At 39.1% G+C, this 20,189-nt stretch overlaps 1 protein-coding gene and 1 long non-coding RNA gene across 9 annotated transcripts in view; one reads left to right on the top strand and one right to left on the bottom strand.

The window, feature by feature from the left end:
- LEO1 (LEO1 homolog, Paf1/RNA polymerase II complex component) overlaps positions 1-2,783 on the bottom strand; it is a 70,808-nt gene extending 68,025 nt beyond the window's left edge. For all 4 annotated transcript variants that reach the window (XM_064295225.1, XM_010600078.3, XM_064295224.1 and 1 more), the window contains exon 1: positions 2,676-2,783. In XM_064295225.1, the coding sequence (XP_064151295.1) occupies positions 2,676-2,733 (58 nt within the window). In that variant the 5' untranslated portion in view covers positions 2,734-2,783. The remainder of the gene's footprint in view (positions 1-2,675) is intronic.
- LOC111747818 (uncharacterized) overlaps positions 2,749-20,189 on the top strand; it is a 38,186-nt gene continuing 20,745 nt past the window's right edge. For 4 of the 5 annotated variants that reach the window (XR_010323574.1, XR_010323575.1, XR_010323577.1 and 1 more), the window contains exons 1-2: positions 2,749-2,930; positions 4,723-4,839. This is a non-coding gene — a long non-coding RNA (uncharacterized LOC111747818). The remainder of the gene's footprint in view (positions 2,931-4,722; positions 4,840-20,189) is intronic. The other variant, XR_010323578.1, reaches the window with a different exon arrangement.

Consider the following 20,189-nt stretch of genomic DNA (forward strand, 5'->3'; position numbering starts at 1 on the left):
GGCATTCTACCCACTTTTAAGCTAAAAACTTGTCAGGCGTAATTTTGTTTCACAACTCTCAGAGTCCAGGAAGATAACAGGATTGCCCCGTCACATCTATACTACCTGCAGGATTAACAGCAACCTTCAGGGACAGCACACTAGATTTGGAAGAAGTGCTAGAGAATCCCATTATTTAAGGGAGACCCTAGGTAGCACAAACAACCGGTTAGGCACTTGACTACTAGCCAAAAGGTTGGTGGAGGAGCCTTGGAAGACGGACGCGGTGATCTGCTTCTGAAAGGTCACAGTCTCGAAAACCCTATGGAGCAGTTCTACTCTACACACATGGGGCCGCCATGAGTCAGAATCGGCTGGATGGCAACTAACAATAACAATAAAAGAAACCATGAAGCCCAGGGAAGCAACCATCTGTACACATTACTTCCCCAGACACAGAGTTTGCATTGCAAAACTACAGGATACATCTTATCAAACTATCGCTTCTGCCCATCCAATTATTAAGCATTTATGTAAGTTTTTCAATCATTATATTCCCAACACCCAACAAGCAAATTCATACATCAGACTCAAAAATCCACAGCTGCTGTGCCGGCAATGTAGCTAGAACATGATACCAGTTACCAGCTGTGAAGCTGACTCCAACTCATGGAGACCCCATGTCTGTTAAAGTAGAACATACAGTACTCAATGGCTGATTTTAAAGAAGTAATTCCGCCGGCCTTTCTTCTGCGGCACCTCTGGGTAGACTGGAACCTCCAATCTTTCAGTTAACAGCGGAGTGGATTAACCGTTTTCACCACCCAGGGAGTCCAGAACATGATGCCAAACCAAAACCAAACCCTGGGCCATCGAGTTGATTCCGACTCACAGTGACCCTATAGGACAGGGTAGAACTGCCCCATAGAGTTTCCAAGGAGCGCCTGGTGGATTTGAACTGCCGACCCTTTGGTTAGCAGCCGTAGCACTTAACCACTACACCACCAGGGTTTCCGCAGAATATGATAGGCGTGAATAAATACAGGTAGTCCCTGACTTATGACAGGGTGCCATTCCAATGGCTCCATCATAAGTTGGCTCTGACATAAATTGAATACTTTTTTTTTTTTTTGGTTTTCATTATTGTTAGTATCTTTATAAATCTGACCTTTATTTGTCTTTGGGGAATGGAAACATTACATATAAACATCTCCAAGTGAACATCTGAGAATGATAACATCTGCAAATTACACATAGCAACACTGTATTACAAAAAAAAAAAGACGGTGTTAGTTGTAATTTAATACTCCAACACTCCTAAATTGGGGACTACCTGTACTTGCTGACAGTAAACAACTTCGTGGAAGTGAGTCATGGGAGGGTTCACATGGAACTGTGCATTGAAGGATAAATGGGATATGGACAAGAAAACTGAGGGGAAAATGAAAACGTGCAAAGGTAGTGGAACAGAGTTAGTACACAGAGCTTTACACTTCCAGGCTCATCTGATGGGAGCCTCCTGGATATTCATCCCAGTAGAAGCTCTCACGTTAGAATTCAGTTCTCTGCACCTCCACAGGACACCCTGGTGGTGTAGCGGTTAAGTGTTACAGCTGCTGACCATAGAGTCGGCAGTTCGAATCCGCCAGGCGCTCCTTGGAAACTCTATGGGGCGTTCTACTCTGTCCTATAGGGTCGCTATGAGTCCGAATCGACTCGACGCCCCTGCGTTTCGTTTTTTTTTTTTTTTTTTTGGTACCTCCACAGGTGCTCGGGTCGTTACATTCTACAAGTTATTAAAAATCTGGAGTTGAAAATGGAGAAAAAAATCATAAGAATGCATTTTGCTAAGAAAAAATATGTATACATGTATACATACACACACCACCTTCAGCCTAGAGGGCTGCAAGAATTCTCAACTTAGTCTTAGGCCTCTTCTCACTTGAAGTAACTCCTATTCATATTTCAGACTCAAAAATCCACAGTCCCTGTGCCAGAAATGCTTCCAGAGCAAGCATTACCAATACTTCCACGCACCAGAAAGTCATTCATTCATCAACAAACCTTCCACGTCTCCTCTCCAAACGCAGATCGCGTATGCTCCTCAAAACTAACACCACAGACTCAGCAAATTCTGAAGTTTGTGCACAGGCTCTCTCAGAAGACACATTCACTCCAGTCCATAACGCCTGCGCAGCACTAACCTGTTATCTTTCCCTGACCTCACACTCTCCATCAGATCACGTAATGCTCCGGTTTCGTTCAAGAAGGCAATCAAGACTCTCTGTAAATTCGTCCACCACATCTCCATATTCCTCGACAACTCATTTCCATTTATTCACAAACATTCCTTATTTTGCGCTGGCCCGTACAAAGCAGGACACAGCGGGACATCAGGGTTCTTCCCGAACTGCGCTGATTCGCCTGCGCCCCCACCCCCCAACCCGCGCCCTCTTCGCCCCACACCCTTCCAGAAGCCGCGCGCTCCAGGGACACCCACAACCTCGAAGCGCAAGGCTGCGTCTATCCCTCGGTCCCCGCCAGCCGAGGAGGGTAGCACTGCTCCGAGTGCAGGGAAGTTGAGGCACAAGTGGAGGACGCGCCACCTCCCGCCCGCGGCGCCAGAGCGTTCGCAGACCAGAACCTGACGGGGGTCTGGCTACCCCGCGGAAGCCCTGCAACGCACCCCTCCCCACCTTTACGCTCAGCATCGCTGTCCGCGTCGCTGCCGAAGAGATCTTCCATATCCGCCATTGCCTCGCTCTCCGGCTGCCGCCTCGGCTGCGGGCGGCTCGGCGCCTGTATTTACGGCACCCAACCAACGGAACGCGACAGTGTCGCAAAGATCGTCTGCTTTTGTGACCTAATCTTCGCTTGCGTCGCGAACTTGTCAACTCTCCACGTCCACGGTACGGACAAGCCCGCGCTCTTGTCAATATCTGTGCATACAGGCAAGGATTCTCACCGGGGTCGGGCCGTCGCGTCATCCGTGTTAAAGGGCTTCAGACCGTGTTAAACCCATCACGAGTCAGGCCTGAAGCGCTTTGTTTCATACTGCCTAGGGGTTCTCAGATTTTTTGGTCTCGGGGACCTTTACACTTAAAATTGTTAAGGATCCCAAAGAACTTTTGTTTATATGGGTTGTATCTATTGATATTTACAGTATTAGTAATTAAAGCAGAAAATTTTGAAAATATTTATTAATTCATTGAAAAATAGCAATAATCATGTTAACATAAATAACCTTCATTTAAAATTACTGTAATTTTCTAAAACAAAAAAATTTAGAACAGTGGCGTTGTTTTACAGTCTTGAAATGTCTTTAATGTGTGGTTTAAAATAAGCAGCCCGAATTCTCATATCTGTTTATACATTCAGTCTGTTGAGAAATGTTTTGGTTGAAACGTGAAGAAAGTCAGGTCTCACAAAGATATGTATGTAATTGGAAAAGGGAGGAACTCTCAGGTCCCTGAAAGGGCCTTCCTTGGGCCAGTTTTTGAGAGCCACAGTTTCAGAGCAGTGTTTCTGAAACGTCGTAGGTTTTTCCATCCTGACCCAACACACACGTGTATGTATAAAGTGAAAACAAAGATGCAATTTGAAGTTTCCTATGCTCTTCTATTTTATTCTATTTCAGTTTTGGTTTTTTCTTAAATGTTGGTAGGTTGTGCAACCCACTAAATGGGTTTCATGATTTACCTGTGGATTGCAACCTACAGACAGAAAAACACTATCCAGAGGGTTCCATTGGTTTGTTTTTCAAGAAAAAGTTTGATTTTGCTAGGAAATATGTCTACAGTTGTACATTATAATGTCAGATAGTGATAGAATTTTCACAACAGGTCGGTGCTAGGTCAACCCCCTTGCTTTACAGAGGCTCAAAGCAGTGGAGTGACTAGCACAGTTTAAAGAGCCAAGTCTCTTTAGTAAAAATGTACATCCTGTGTTAAACTATTGCCTAGTTAGTCCAGTATGAAGGTTTTGGTTTTGGACAAGCAACAATGGATTTTTAGTTTGGAGATGAGGAGATATGTTTGTGTTGCAAATAGGAATGCCTGAGAGAGTACAAATGGACAAGTACTGAGAGCTGGGACTAGGCATGTCACCATCAATCCTACAGCTGCTGTGTGTAAAGTGGATGATGTAAGAATGAATAGATGGGTCGCTTAAATTGATCCAGAATACCGGAAAAACAAGTACTGTATTTGAGAGTGATTCAGTTTCATTTTCAGTTGTAGTACTATCCTTGAAAAATACATGGATTAAATCTTAATAAACTGAATTACAGTGAGACCTGCTGAATCACCATGCCTGTATTTATAACTAGAAGAAATAAGATGTTTTTCCCTTATTAATAGTGCGGAAGTAGTAACAAATGGCTCTTTGATGTTTGTTTTTATTTTTATTTTTGTATTACTTTATGCTGATCATTGCCGTTCTGCTCATTGTCTTTCTTCTACAGGATAGATTACACTTGATTATATTTGGGTTCAGTCAGTCAGTCACCATCATTTTCCAGTACTGCTTGTCTGATTACCTTGACTGAAGTTTAGAGTGTTAAAATAACCTCTTCATTTACCCCCCGGAGATGGAGAATTTCATCCTATTTGCTTGATTTTTACTCATTTAACTTCAGGTGTTAATATAATCTCTTGATTTGCTCCCAGGTATGGACAATTTCATCTATTACATGTATGTTTGAATAAATCAATTCCAGAGTAACTTTGCATTCTTGGTTTTCAGGTTTTTGAGAGGCTTGTCTCTTGCCTCATGTTTTGCCTTCATAAAGTGAAGATATCTTCAGAATAGTGACTTTTGAATCACCACAATATTCCCAGTCAAAGGATGAAGTTCAGTGAGGTTGGTCGCATATATTGTTGTAAACATTTTCACAAAGTAAAAAAATGTTTTCAAAATTTATAAAATATGTATGCTCACATCTCGTCACAAAACATGATTATGTATTTTTAAGTTTGCATAGCATCTTAAAAATTTTAAAGGAAAAGTAATTAGCTTGATTAAATAGAATACATTAACTGAAAATTTACTCCCTTTATAAAAAACTGCCACTCCGTAGTAGGATCATGTGGCTTCCTTCTGAGTACTTTGTAAAAGGAGCTGGCATTTAGAAGGGAACAGGTTGATCTGAACTAAAGAGAAGAAGAGAGAAACCCTGCAGTTTCCCTCTATAGCAGTAAGTAAATAGTGGGGCAGCACATTTCTTGGTAGATACGGAGCGTTCATTCATAGCCTGCGTTTATTAGGTTCCTAACTGAATTGGGTCCTTGCAATGGGTGCTATAGGGATGAAAAAATAGAAATAAAAATAATGACAAACATGGTTTCTGTATATAAAAGGGTTTGGGGGAAATGAAACAAATATTCTAAAACTTCTGAAGAATTTAAATAAGTTTTAGAAATAAATTATAAACTATATACACATGCTGAAGAATGGAAAGCCATAAAATGATCTAATTGAATGGGCGTTAGTCAGGAAAAGTTTCTTAGAAAGGATTACTCAAACTAGATTAATGAAGCAGTGGGAGAGAACCCACTCATTGAGACATACTATTAAACAGAACCTAAAATTCAACCAAGCAGACTTCAGTTAGTTTATCAAATCTGTTCTCTAATTCACATGAAGTTTCAGAACACTGGGGATAAAGAAAACAGTGTAAAATCTTCTAGAGAGAAAAATCAGTTGGCAAGTAAAGAATCTGGAATTAAAATGGCAGACATCTCAACAATTCTGGAAGCTAGAAGACAAGGGAGAATTGCTTTCAAAATCCTGAAGGAACATGATCCATCCTAGAATTCTATACCTGTCAAACTATCATTAAGTACAAGGGAAGAATAATACTCTGGGGAAAGCCAGCACCCCTGTAAGCAGTCCAACTGCTCTGAGGCTGCCGTGCTTGAAGAAGCCTGAACAAGCCCAAGCAGCGAGAGCAGAGAGCTCCTGAGACCGTATAAAACACGATACTCCACCAACCCCAGCTGCTCCAGTCCTCCAGCTGTTCCAGCGCCAGCCTCCCTCTGACTGCAACCTCAGTGAGAGACTCCAGGCCAGAACAGCTTAACTCCTCCTAAATTCCTGTCTCACAGAAACCAGGAGATAATAAAATCGTTGTTTTATGCCACTAAATTTTGAGATGGTTTGTTACACAGCAATAGCAACTGGAAGAGTTACTAAAAATTTTACAATCTGTGAATTGTGGTCCACCGAAATAAGGGGCTAAACCAAGGAAGAGAAAAGCATAGGCTTTTTTCTCTTCTGCCTCACTGGAAAGAGGCAAAAGGAATTCCCAGGATGACAGTTGGGCCTGCAGGCCTAGAGAGATGCTGGTCAGATTGAGACAAGAGAAGACTCCAGGAGAGAAGAAGCTGAAAAAATACCTGCTACGTCCAATAAAGATCTGAGGCCCCTGAAACTATGGCCCCCAGATACTCTGTTCACTCAGAACTGAAACCATTCCCAAAGCCCACTTTTCAGACAAAGATTAGACAGGCCTTTATAATAAAACAAAAAATAATGCATATGAGGAACATGCTTCTTAGTTCAAATATGTGAGAACAAATGGGCAGCTCCTGTCCAAAAGCAGGATGAGAAGGCAGGAAGGGACAGGAACGGGATGAATGAACATAGGGAACCTGGAAGCATGCTGTAACATTGTGAGGATTGCAACCAAAGTCACAAAACAATATACATATAAATTTTTGAATAAGAAATTGAGCTGTACACTTTCTCTTAAAGCACACTTAAAAGAAGAAAGATCTGAAGGCCTTCTCTGTGGCAGAAATTTAGCAGGCATCGGGGATGTACCAGTGAACAAGATAGACCAAATGTCTGCTTCAAGAAGCATGCATTTTGGAGGAAGATGAGACATAATAAAGGAATATACTAATAAATATATAAATATCTACACTTTTGGTTTTGTATGTTTACATATGATGTGTTTGAATATCTTAAAAGCATACTTTTCCGGAACTGGGTATGTAAAAAAATTGTAATTGACACATTAAAAACTAAACAAATGGAAAATCAGGCAAGTATTAACTCTGAGAAGCAAAATGAATGTATATAACAGTACCCTAGGTCGCTCAGCTGTGAATAATAATAATAAGAGATAACACACATAATACTTACGTGTGCCAGGCAGTGTCCTAAGAGCTTTTCCTTAACCTAAAACCCCTGGAGTCATACGTGTTTCAAAATTCTGGTTTTTTCTTTCAGATCTTAGAAAGGTAATACAGTGCATAAGGAGCCCTGGTGGCACAGTGGTTGAAGCTCTCGGCTACTAACCAAAAGGTTCGCAGTTTAAGCCTACCAACTGCTCTGCAGGAGAAAGATTTGGTAGTCTGCTTCCATAAAGGTTACAGCCTTAGAAGTCCTATGGGGCAGTTCTTCCATGTCCTATAGGGTCACTATAGGGTGGCTATAGGGTTTCTATGAGTCAGAATCAACTCGAAGGCAATGGTTTTTTGTTTTGTTTTTAATACAATGCATACAGTCTTTATTACTTAACACACCTGTAGGGGTCTGAGCAGCATCCTGAATTCAAAGTAAAATTTACATGGTGAAACATATGAACATTCAAAATATGTGGGATAAACAAAAACTTTAAATAGCTTTAGATCACTTTGTGTCAGCTTTTGCCAACAAATGAGTTATAAAAGAACTTTCAGTATCAGAGTTTAAATTTCAGAATTGTGGTTAGGGGACTGTGGACCAGAATGAATTCATTTTATCCTTACAACAGCCCTATTAGATAGCTCCTAAGGTGATCCAACTGAATGTGGAAATTATAGAACAATATCATTAATATCACATGCAAGGAAAATTTTGCTGAAGATCATTCAAAAGCGGCTGCAGCAGTATATCGACAGGGAACTGCCAGAAATTCAGGCCGGTTTCAGAAGAGGACGTGGAAACAGGGATATCATTGCTGATGTCAGATGGACCCTGGCTGAAAGCAGAGAATACCAGAAGGATGTTTACCTGTGTTTTATTGATTATGCGAAGGCATTCGACTGTGTAGATCATAACAAACTATGGATAACACTGCAAAGAATGGGAATTCTAGAACACTTCATTGTGCTCATGAGGAACCTTTACATAGATCAAGAGGCAGTTGTTTGGACAGAACAAGCATAACAACGATTGTAAGGGTGGCGCAGGACCGGGCAGTGTTTCGTTCTGTTGTGCGTAGGGTAGCTATGAACCGGAACTGACTCGCTGGCACCTAACAACAACAACAACAACAACATTAGCTTCCTATTTTACATGCAAAGAACTAAAGGAAGCACAGAGAATCTAAGTGGCTTCACCCTAAGTTACTAAGCTAAAAAGCTGCTTAGTCCTTAAAAAAGTAAAACTGAATAGTTCAAGTGTAGTCAAACTATTTGATTTTTAGAATGTTGTATATTTATTATTATTATTTTAGTAAGAAATATTTTTCTGCCCCGATATGGAAGGATCCAATATATATGGGTAAGGAAAAATATTTTAAATAGTGTGCATATTAAAAAAAAAAAAATTAGTTGCATCGAGTCAGTTCTGACTTGTGGTGACCCTATGTGTTGGAAGCAGATTGCCAGGCCTTTCTTCTGAGGTGCCTCTGGGTTCAAATAGCCAACCTTTCAGTTAGTAGTCAAGCATCCAACTGTTTGCACCACCCAGGGCCTCCTGTGTACATAAAACTATCATTAAAATTTAAATGTCTGTGTGTAAAACATGTAATTAGATGTTCAGTTTCTGGAAGACTGCATAAGAAGCTGGAAACAGTGTCTCCCAGGAGGCAAGCTAGGGGACTGGAGGATAGGAGTAAAAGAGAAATGTTTTTGTAGTGTATTTTTTTCTTTTTTATTGTGCTTTAAGTGAAAGTTTACAATTCAAGTCAGTTTCTTATACAAAACTTATACACACATTGTCATGTGACCCTAGTTGCTGTCCTCTCCACTCTGTATTTCCCATGTCCATTCAATCAGCTGCTGTCCCTTTCTGCCTTATCATCTCACCTCCGGACAAGAGCTACCCATTTGGTCTCATGTATCAACTTAAACTAAGAAGCATACTCTGCCCAAGTATCATAAAATGTCTTGTAGCCCTGTCTAATCTTTGTCTGAAGAGTGGGCTTTGAGAATGGTTTTAGTTCTGGGTTAACAGAGAGTCTAGGGCCATGTCTTCTAGGGTCCCTCCAGTTTTAGCTGGACCGTCAAGTCTGATCTTTTTACTAGAACTTGAGTTCTGCACCCCACTTTTCTCCCTCTCCATCAGGGACTCTGTTGTGTTCCCTGTCAGGACAGACATTGGTGGTAGTCGGGCACAATCTAGTACTGGTCTAAGGCTGATGGAGTCTCTGGTTTATATGGCCATTTCTGTCTCCTGGACTCATATTTTCCTTATGTCTTTGGTGTTTTTCATTCTCCTTTGCTACAGGTGAGTTGGAACTAGTTTAACGCATCTTAGATGGCCGCTTGCTAGGTTTTAAGACCCCAGGTGCCACTCACCAAAGTGGGGTGTAGAACATTTCCTTAATAAACTTTGTTATGCCAATGGACTTAACATGTCCCCTGAAACCATGGTCCCTAGACCCCTGCCCCTGCTATTCTGTCCCTTGAAGTGTTCGGTTGTATTCAGGAAACTTCTTAGCTTTTGGTTTAGTTCAGTTTTGCTGACTTCTCCTGTATTGTGTGTTGTCCTTCCCTTCACCTAAAATAATTCTTGTCTACTATCTTTTTTTTTTAACTAGTTAGCGAAATGCCTCTCCCACCCTCGTAACCTTCAAAGAATGTTTTCTTCTGTGTTTAAACCTTTTCTTGAGTTCTTGTAATGGCGGTCTCATACAATATTTGTCCTTTTGTGACTGACCAATCTCACTCAGCATAATGCCTTCCAGATTGATCTATGTTATATGAGATGTTTCGCAGATTCATCGTTCTTTGTCATTGCGTAGTACTCCATTGTGCGAATATACCATAATTTATTTATCCATTCATCCGTTGATGGGCACCTAGGTTGTTTACATCTTTTTGCTATTGTGAAGAGTGCTGCTATTGAAGTAGAGAAAATACATTTTCTCCAGTGTTTTAATACTAAAGTAGAGAGAATATATTTCCTTGTTTGTTTTAGTATAGCTGTATAAGCTGTGATTAATCTCTAGTCTTTAGAAAATGGCACAGGTTCTGTTCAAGATATGGCTGAGCAGCCTGTTCCACTCTTAACGTAACAAACACCCTAATACCTTACAACATGTTTTCTCCTATTCACAATGAGTGATTGAGAGCTTGACATTACTAACGCCATAATGATGCTTTAAGTAATCTCTAAAAACATTTTTTTATTACACCAGCTGCACCGGTCTCTTCCAAAGGGGTGCGGAGCTCTCTCAACTCCTGTGGCGTTGGTCTCTCTTCTCTTCTTTGTTCTCTAGAGAAATGGCCTTCAGCCTATAAGATGGCAGCTAGAAAAGATGCCTGACATTTTTAATCTGCAACTTTATTTTTTGCTCCCTATCTCAGCCAGAGTGGACTTGGCAGAACAGTTCCACTAGCCGAGAGATTCTTACGTGAGTTTTTTTTCAGCCTGTTACAAACATACTGATTAGAGTCCAGATGTCTGACATACATATCTTTAGTTTAATAAAGAGTTTCTTGTAGTTGCTTTGTGATGTATAAGACCATCTGTGGGCTACGTGCTTAAAAACGTTAGGTAACCCTAACCTTCCCCCTATAAAACCCTTTCTCTAGCTCTTTAAAATTAGACAGAATGTAGGAGAAATTTAACCCCCTCTGTCTCTTGAATACCGGTATTCAGTAAAGCCCTCTTGCTGCTTACCTCCTCCTGTCTCAGTATTGGCTTTGTGGCAGGTGGCTTGAATCCACGATTTGCGGTAACACTATGAACATGGGTGTGCATATATCTATTCGTGTGAAGGCTCTTATTTCTCTAGGATCTATCCCAAGGAGTGGAACTGCTGGCTTATATGGTAGTTGTATTTCTAGCTTTTTTTTTTAAAAAAAAAGAAGCACCAAATCAATTTCCAAATGGTTGTACCATTTTACATTCCTACCAGCAGAGTATAAGTGTTCAAGTCTCTTCACAACCTCTCCAACATTTATTATTTTGTGTTCTTTGGATAAATGCCAGCCTTGTTAGGGTGAGATGGTATCTCATTGTAGTTTTGATTTGCATTTTTTTGGGTTTTTTTTTTTTTTTAATGGCTAATGATCATGAGCATTTCCTCAAGTATCTGTTGGCTACCTGAATGGCATCTTTGGTGAAGTGACTGTTCATATCTTTGCCCCTTTTTTATTTGGGTTATTTGTCTTTTTGTTCTTGAGGTTTTGCAGTATCTTGTAAATTTTAGAGATTAGACACTGATGAGGTTTGTCATAACCAAAAATTTTTTCCCACTCCGTTAAGTTGTCTTTTTGCTCTTTTGGTGCAGTCTTTGGATGAGCATAAGTATTCAATTTTTAGGAGCTCCCAGTTATCTAGTTTCTCTTCTAGTGTTTGTGCATTGTTAGTAATGTTTTGTATTCTGTTTATGCCACGTATTAGGGCTCGTAGTATTGTCCCTATTTTTTCTTCCATGATCTTTGTCGTTTTAGATTTTATATTTAGTTCTTTGGTCCATTTTGAGTTTGTTTTGTGCATGGTGCAAGGTATGGGTCTTGTTTCATTTTTTTTTTGCAGATGGATATCCAGTTATGCCAGCACCATTAGTTAAAGAGACTGTCTTTTCCCCAATTAACAGACTTTTGGCTTTTGTCAAATATCAGCTGCTAATAGGTGGGTGATTTTATGTCTGAATTCTCAATTCTGTTCCATTGGTCTATGTATCTGTTGTACCAGTACCAGGCAGTATTGACTACCATGGCGGTATTAATAGGTTCTAAAATCAGGTACTGTGAGGCTTCCCACTTTGTTCTCCTTCAGTAATGCTTTACTTATCCGGGGCCTCTTCCCTTTTCATATGAAGTTGGCGATTTGTTTCTCCATCTCATTAAAAAATGCCATTGGAATTTGGGTCCGGATTGCATTGTATCTATAGATCGCTTTGGGTTGAACAGATATATTCACAATGTCAAGTGTTCCTATCCATGAGAAAGATATGTTTTTCCACTTATGTGGGTATCTTTTGGTTTCTTGCACTACTGTCTTGTAGTTTTCTTTGTATACATGTTTTATATCTCTGGTTAGATTTATTCCAAAGTATTTTATCTTCTTGGGGGCTATTGTAAATAGTACTGATTTGGTGAATTCCTCTTCGACGTTCTTTGTTGGTGTAGAGGAATCCAACTGATTTTTGTATGTTTATCATGTGTCCTGATACTATGCTGAAATCTAGTAGTTCCAGTCATTTTCTGGAGGATATTTTAGGGTTTTCTGTGTGTAAGATCATGTCATCTGCAAATAGATATGCTTTATACTTCTTCCTTACCAATCTGGATGCCCTGTATTTCTTTTTCTAGCCTAATTGCTCTGACTAGGACCTCTAGCACAATGTTGAATAAGAGTTGTGATAAACGGCATCCTTGTCTGGTTCCTGTTCTCAAGGGGAATGCTTTCATATTCTCCATTTAGGATGATGTTGGCTGTTGCCTTCGTATAAGTGCCCTTTATTGTTGAGAAATTTCCCTTCTATTCCTATTTTGCTGAGAATTTTTATCATGAATGGGTATTGGACTTTGTCAGATGCTTTTTCTGCATCAATTGATAAGATCATGTGGTTCTTGTCTTTTATTTATGTGATAGATTACATTGATTGTTTTTCTGATGTTGAACCATCCCTGCATACCTGGTACGAATCCCACTTGGTCGTGGTGATTTTTTTTTTTTTTTGATACGTTCTTGATTTCTAGAATTTTGTTAAGGATATTTGCATCTATGTGCATGAGGGATATTGGTCTGTAATTTTCTTTTTTTGTGATGTCTTTACCTGGTTTTGGTATCAGGGTTACACTGGCTTCATAGAATGAGTTAGTAGTAGTGGTGTTAACTCTTCTCTGAAGGTTTGGAAGAATTCTTCAGTGAACTCATCAGGGCCAGGGTTTATTTTTCTTGTTGTTGTTGGGAGTTTTTACATTACCTTTTCAATCTTTTATTTAGTGTTCTACCTCTGTTTGTGTTAGTTTAGGTAGGTAGTATGTTTCTAGAAATTCATCCATTTCTTCTAGGTTTTCAAATTTGTTAGAGTACATTTTTCATAGTGTTCTGTTATGATTCTTTTAATTTCAGTTGGGTCTGTTGTGATATCGCCCATCTCATATCTTATTCGGGTGATTTGCTTCCTCTTCTGTTTCTCTTTTGTCAGTTTGGCTAGTGGTTTATTGATTTTGTTGATCTATTCAGAGAATCAGCTTTTGGTCTTGTTAACTCTTTCAATTGTTTTTCTTTTCTCTATTTCATTTAATTCTGCTGTAATTTTTATTATTTGCTTTCTTCTGGTGCCCAAGGACTTCTTTTGCTGCTCTCTTTTTATTTTTTCAAGTTGTCAGGTTCATGCTTTGATTTTCACCCTTCTTTTGGATGTGTGCATTTATTGATATAAATTGACCTCTGAGCACTGCTTTTGCTGTGTCTCAAAGGATCTGGTAGGATGTGTTTTCATTCTCATTTGATTCTGTGAATTTCTTTATTCTGTCCTTAATTTCTTCTATAACCCAGTAGCTTTTGAGCAAGGTGTTGTTCGGTTTCCATGTGGTTCATTTTTTTTTCCTTGCTTTTTCTGTTATTGATTTCTACTTTTATGGCTTTATGGTCAGAAAAGATGCTTTGTAAATATTTCAATGCTTTGGATTCTGTTAAGGCTTGCTTTATGGCCTAATATGTGGTCTATTCTGGAGAATGTTCCATGTGCATTGGAAAAGAAATTGTACTTGGCTACTCCTGGGTGGAGTATTCTGTATATGATATGAGGTCAAGTTGGTTGACTGTGACGTTTAGATCTTCCATGTTTTTATTGAGCTTTGTTCTGGATCTTCTGTCCTTCACTAAAAGTGGTGTGTTGAAGTCTACTATTATTGTGGAGCTATCTATCTCTCTTTTCAATGCTGTTAGAGTTTATGTATTTTGGAGCGCTGTCATCGGGTGTGTAAATATTTATTATAGTTATGTTCTCCTGGTGTATTGACCCTTTAATCATTATACAGCGTCCTTCCTTATCCTGGAAACCCTGATGGCTCTGTGGTTAAGAGCTACGGCTTGTAACCACAAGGATGGCAGTTTGAATCCATCACTCACTCCTTGGAAACTCTGTGGGGCAGTTCTACTCTGTCCTATAGGATTGCTGTGGGTCAGAATCGACTCAATGGCAGAGGCGTTAGTTTGGCTCCTTACCCTTTGTGGCAGATTTTACTTTAAACTCCATTTTATCAGAAATTCATATTACCACTCCTACTTTTTTTTGATTGTTGTTTACTTGATCTATTTTTTTCCATCTTTAGAGTTTTAGTTTGTTTTTAAGCCTACAGTGTCTCTTGTAGGCAGCATAAAGTAGGATCGTGTTCTTTTATCCATTCTGCCACTGTCTCTTTATTGGTACATTTAGTTAATTTACATTCAGTGTGAATATTCATAGGTATGAGTTTAAAAAAAAATTTTTTTTTTTTTACTTTATGAGTTTAGTGCTGTCATTTTGATGTCTTTTTTTGTATGTTGCTGACAGTTTCTTTGTTCTACTTAATTTTCTGCCCTGAGTTTTTTTTTTTTTTTAATTGTGCTTTAAGTGAAAGCTTACAAATCAAGTTGGACTCTCATACAAATATTTATAAACACCTTGCTATATACTCCTAATTACTCTCCCCCTAATGAGACAGCATACTCTTTCCCTCCACTTTCTCATTTTGTGTCCATTTGGCCAGCTTCTGACCCCCTCTACCCTCTCATCTCCCCTTCAGACAGGAAATGCCAACATAGTCTCATGTGTCTACTTGATCCAAGTAGCTCATTCTTCACCAGTATCATTATCTATCCCATAGTCCAGTCCAATCCCTGCTGAAGAGTTGGTTTTGGGAATGGTTCCTGTCTTGAGCTAACAGAAAGTCTGGGGACCGTGACCTCTGGGGTCCTTCTAGTCTCAGTCAGACCATTAAGTCTGGTCTTTTTACAACAATTAGAGGTCTCCACCCTACTGCTCTCCTGCTCCCTCAGGGGTTCTCTGTTGTGTTCCCTGTCAGGGCAGTCATCGGTTGTAGCTGGGCACCATGTAGTTCTTCTGGTCTCAGGCTGATGTAGTCTCTGGTTTATGTGGTGCGTTCTGTCTCTCGGGCTCATAATTACCTTGTATCTTTAGTGTTCTTCACTCTCCTTTGTTCCAGGTGGGTTGAGGCTTATTGATGGATCTTAGATGGCTGCTTGCTAGCGTTTAAGACCCCAGATGCCACTCTCCAAGTGGGATGCAGAATGTTTTCTTAATAGATTTTATTATGCCAACTGACTTAGATGTCCCCTGAAAAACCATGGTCCCCAAACCCCTACCCCTGCTACACTGGCCTTTGAAGCGTTCAGTTTATTCAGGGAACTGCTTTTGGTTTAGACCAGTTATGCATACCTCTCCTGTATTCTGTATTGTGTTTCCCTTCATCTAAAATAGTTCTTATCTACTATCTAATTAGTAAAAATCCCCGTCCCTGCCATCCTCCTTACCCCCCTCTCGTAACCACGAAGGAACATTCTTTTCTCTGTTTAAACTATTTCTTGAGTTCTTATACTAGTGGTCTTACACAGTATTTGTCCTTTTGCAGCCGACTAATTTCACTCAGCATAATGCCTTTCAGATTCCTCCATGTTATAAAATGCTTCATGGATTCATCATTGTTCTTTATATGTGCGTAGTATTCCATTGTGTGAATATACCATAATTTATTTATCCATTCATCCAATTATGGGCACCTTGGTTGCTTCCATCTTTTTGCGATTGTAAACAGTGCTGCAGTGAACACGGACGTGCATATATTTGTTTGTGTAAAGGCTCTTATTTCTCTAGGATATATTCCAACTAGTGGAATGGCTGGATTGTATGGTAGTTCTATTCCTAGTTTTTTAAGGAAGTGCGAAATAGGTTTCCGAAGTAGTTGTACAGTTCTGCATTCCTACCAGCAGTGTATAAGTGTTCCAGTCTCTCCACAACTTCTCCAACATTTATCATTTTGTGTTTTTTGGATTAATGCCAGCCTTGTTGGAGTGAGATGGAATCTCATTGTAGATTTGATTTGCATTTCTGTAATGACTTTTTTTTAATGACTAATGATTGTGAGCATTTCCTCATGTATCTGTTAGCTACCCGAATGTCTTCTTTACTGAAGTGCCTGTTTATATCCTTTGCCCATTTTTAAATTGGGTTATTTGTCTTTTTGCAGTAGAGATTTTGCAGTATCATGTAGATTTTAGAGATCAGACGCTGATCGGAAATGTCATAGCTGAAAACTTCTTCCCAGTCTATAGGTGATCTTTTTACTCTTTTGGTGAAGTCTTTGGATGAGCATAGGTGTTTGATTTTTAGGAGCTCCCACTTATCTGGTTTCTCTTCTGCATTGTTACTAATGTTTTGTATACTGTTTATGCCTTGTGTTAGGGCTCCTAGCATTGTCCCAGTCGAAAGAGTTAACAAGACCAAAAGCTGGTTCTTTGACAAAATTGATAAACCATTGGCCAAATTGACAAAGGAAAAACAGAAGAGGAAGCCAATAACCCAAATAAGAAATGAGATGGGCAATATTACAGTGGACTCAACTGAAATTAAAAGAATCACATCAGATTACTACAAAAAATTGTATTCTGAAAAATTTGAAAACCTAAAGAAATGGATGAATTCCTAGAAGCGCACTACCTACCTAAACTATCACAAACAGAGGTAGAACAACTAAACAGACCCATAACAAAAGAAGAGATTGAAAAGGTGATCAAAAAACTCCCAACAGCCCTGGTCCGGAAGGCTTCATTGCAGAGTTTAACCAAACTTTCAGAGAAGACTTAACACCACTATTACTAAAGGTATTTCAGAGCATTGAAAAGGACGGAATACTCCCAAACTCATTCTACGAAGCCAGCATATCCCTGATACCAAAAGCAGGTAAAGACACTACAAAAAAAGAAAATTGTAGATCTATATTCCTCATGAATTTAGATGTAAAAATCCTCGACAAAATTCTAGCCAATAAAATTCAACAACATATCAAAAAAATAATTCACCATTACCAAGTAGGATACATACCAGGTATGCAGGGATGGTTACACATTAGAAAAGCAATTTGTATAATCCATTGTATAAATAAAACAAAAGACAAGAACCACATGATTTTATCAATTGATGCACAAAAGGCATTTGACAAATTTCAGCACGCATTCCTGTTAAAAACTCTCAGCAAAATAGGAATAGAAGGAAAATTCCTCAGCATAATAAAGGGCATTTATACAAAGCCTACAGCCAACATCATCCTAAATAGAGAGACTCTGAAAGCATTTCCCTTGAGATCAGGAACCAGAGAAGGACGCACTTTATCACCACTGTTATTCAACATTGTGCTAGAGGCCCTAGCCAGAGCAGTGAGGCGGCTAGATAAAGAAATACAGGGCATCCAGACTGGTAAGGAAGAAGTAAAAGTAACTCTATTTGCAGATGACATGATCTTATACACAGAAAACCCTAAGGAATCCTCAAGAAAACTACTGAAACTAATAGAAGAATTCAGCAGAGTATCAGGATACAAAATAAACATTAAAAAAAATCAGTTGGATTCCTCTACACCAACAAAAAGAACATCGAAGAGGAAATCACCAAATCAGTACCATTTACAATAGCCCCCTAGAAGAGAAGATACTACCAGAAATGTAAAAAACCTATACATAGATAACTGCAAGGCAGTAGGGCAAGAAACCAAAACAGACCTATGTAAGCCGAAAAACATACCTTGCTCATGGACAGGAAGACTTAACATTGTAAAAATATGTATTCTCCCAAAAGCGATCTATAGATACAATGCAATTTTGATTCAAATTCCAACAACTTCTTTATGAGATGGAGAAACAACTCACTACCTTCATATGGAAGGGAAAGAGGACCCGGATAAGTAAAGCATTACTTAAAAAGAACAAAGTGGGAGGCCTCATTCTACCTGATTTTAGAACCTATTATACCACCACAGTAGTCAAAACAGCCTGGTACTGGTTACTGGTACAACAACCAGATACATAGACCAATGGAACAGAATTGAGAATCCAGACGTAAGTCCATCCACATATGAGCAGCTGATATTTGACAAAGGCCCAAAGTCTCCTAAATGGGGAAAAGACAGGCTGCTTAAGAAATGGTGCTGGCATAACTGGATATCCGTCTGCAAAAAAATGAAACAAGACCCATACCTCACACCATTCACAAAAACTAACTAAAAATGGAACAAAGACCTAAATATAAAATCTAAAACAATAAAGATAATAGAAGAAAAAATAGGTACAACGCTTAGGAGCCCTAATACATGTTTTTCTTTGTGTATTTTGTTTTCATCTGTTTCATTGTTGTTGATTTTGCATTGGCTGAGCCTTTATCTTTTTCTTGTTTTTTATTTTGATGTGTAGGACTGTTAGTTTCCTTTGTGGTTGTCTTAATATTTATCCTTATTTTTCTAAGTTTAAACCAATCTTTTATTTCTTTATATGGTCTTGACTTCCTCTCCATTGGAAAGATCTATGACTACATTTTTAGCACCTCTTTTTTATTTTGATGTTGCCATCTTTTACATAATGACATCTCTATTTCCCTGTTTTGAGTGTTTTAACTTTGATTTATGTTTGTGATTTCCATATCTGGGTTAATTCCTAGTTGCTCTGTCCTGTGTTCTAGTCTTGGCCTTTTATATAATGTTACTGATTTTGTAACTGGAGGACTCCCTTTAATATTTCTTGTAATTTTGGCTTGGTTTTTGCAAATTCCCTAAACTTCTGTTTACCTGGAAATGTCCTAATTTCACCACCATATTTGAGACATAGTTTTGCTGGATATATAATTCTTGGCTGGTAATTTTTTTTCCTTCAAGGCTTTATATATGTCATCCCATTGCTTTCTTGCCTGAATGGTTTCTGCTGAGTGGTCAGAGTTTAGTCTTATTGACTCTCCTTTGTACGTGACTTTTCTTTTATCCCTAGCCGCTCTTAAAATTCTCTCTTTATCTTCGTTTTTGGCAAGGTTTGATTATGATATGTCATGGTGACTTTCTCTTGGGATCTACCTTGTGTGGTGTTCAGTGAGCATCTTGGATAGATATCTTCTCATCTTTTACGATATCAGGGAAGTTTTCTGCCAAAAAATCTTCAACAATTCTCTCTCTATTTTCTGCTATCTTCCCCCACCCCCCATTCTGGTACTTCAGTCACTTTTAGGTTATTCCTCTTGGTAGAGTCCCACATGATTCTTAGGGTTTCTTCATTTTTTTTAATTCTTTTATCTGATTTTTCCTCAGATACGTTGGTGTCAAGTGCTTTATATTCAATCTCACTAATTCTGACTTCCATTGCCTCAATTCTGCTCCTCTGACTTTCTATTGAGTTGTCTAATTCTGAAATGTTAATCTTCTGGATTTCTGTTTGCTGTCTCTCTATGGAATCTTGCAGCCTGTTAAATTTGTCATTATGCTCTTGTATAACCTTCTTAAGTTCTTCTCGCTTTATCTGTGTGCTCTTTGGCGTGTTCTGTGTTTTGCCTGGTCTCCTTCCTGATCTCTTGAAGAATTCCGTATATTAATTCTTTTGTATTCTACCTCCAGTCATTCCAGGAAATTCTTTTCATCCAGAAGTTTTCTTGATTCTTTGTTCTGGGAGCTTAATGAAACCATCATGGTCTGCCTCTTTATGTGACTTGATATTTACTGTTGTCTCTGAGCCATCAATAAGTTATCATATTTATTTATTTTATGTTTGGTTACTCTGCCCTAGCTTCTTGTTTTGTTTTGATATGCCCAAATGGGCTAGTTGTGTGAGCTAGTTTGATTATTGGCACCTTTGAAGCTATAACGTCCTATCACCAGGTGGCTAGAGCTGTTACTAGGTATGTGAGCCCAGAAGTCTGTTTACTTTTCTTGTATGGATTTAGCTCAGGTGTCTAGGCAGTCAGTCACCTAATGTGTGGTACAGGCTCTCACCTGCAGTCTTAGACAGTCAGGAGAGATTGGTGTAGGCACAGGTATTTGGCTGTAGTAGAGGGTCGTGTGCTG

Source organism: Loxodonta africana, chromosome 12, assembly GCF_030014295.1.
Source record: "Loxodonta africana isolate mLoxAfr1 chromosome 12, mLoxAfr1.hap2, whole genome shotgun sequence".
Taxonomy (NCBI): Eukaryota; Metazoa; Chordata; class Mammalia; order Proboscidea; family Elephantidae; genus Loxodonta; species Loxodonta africana.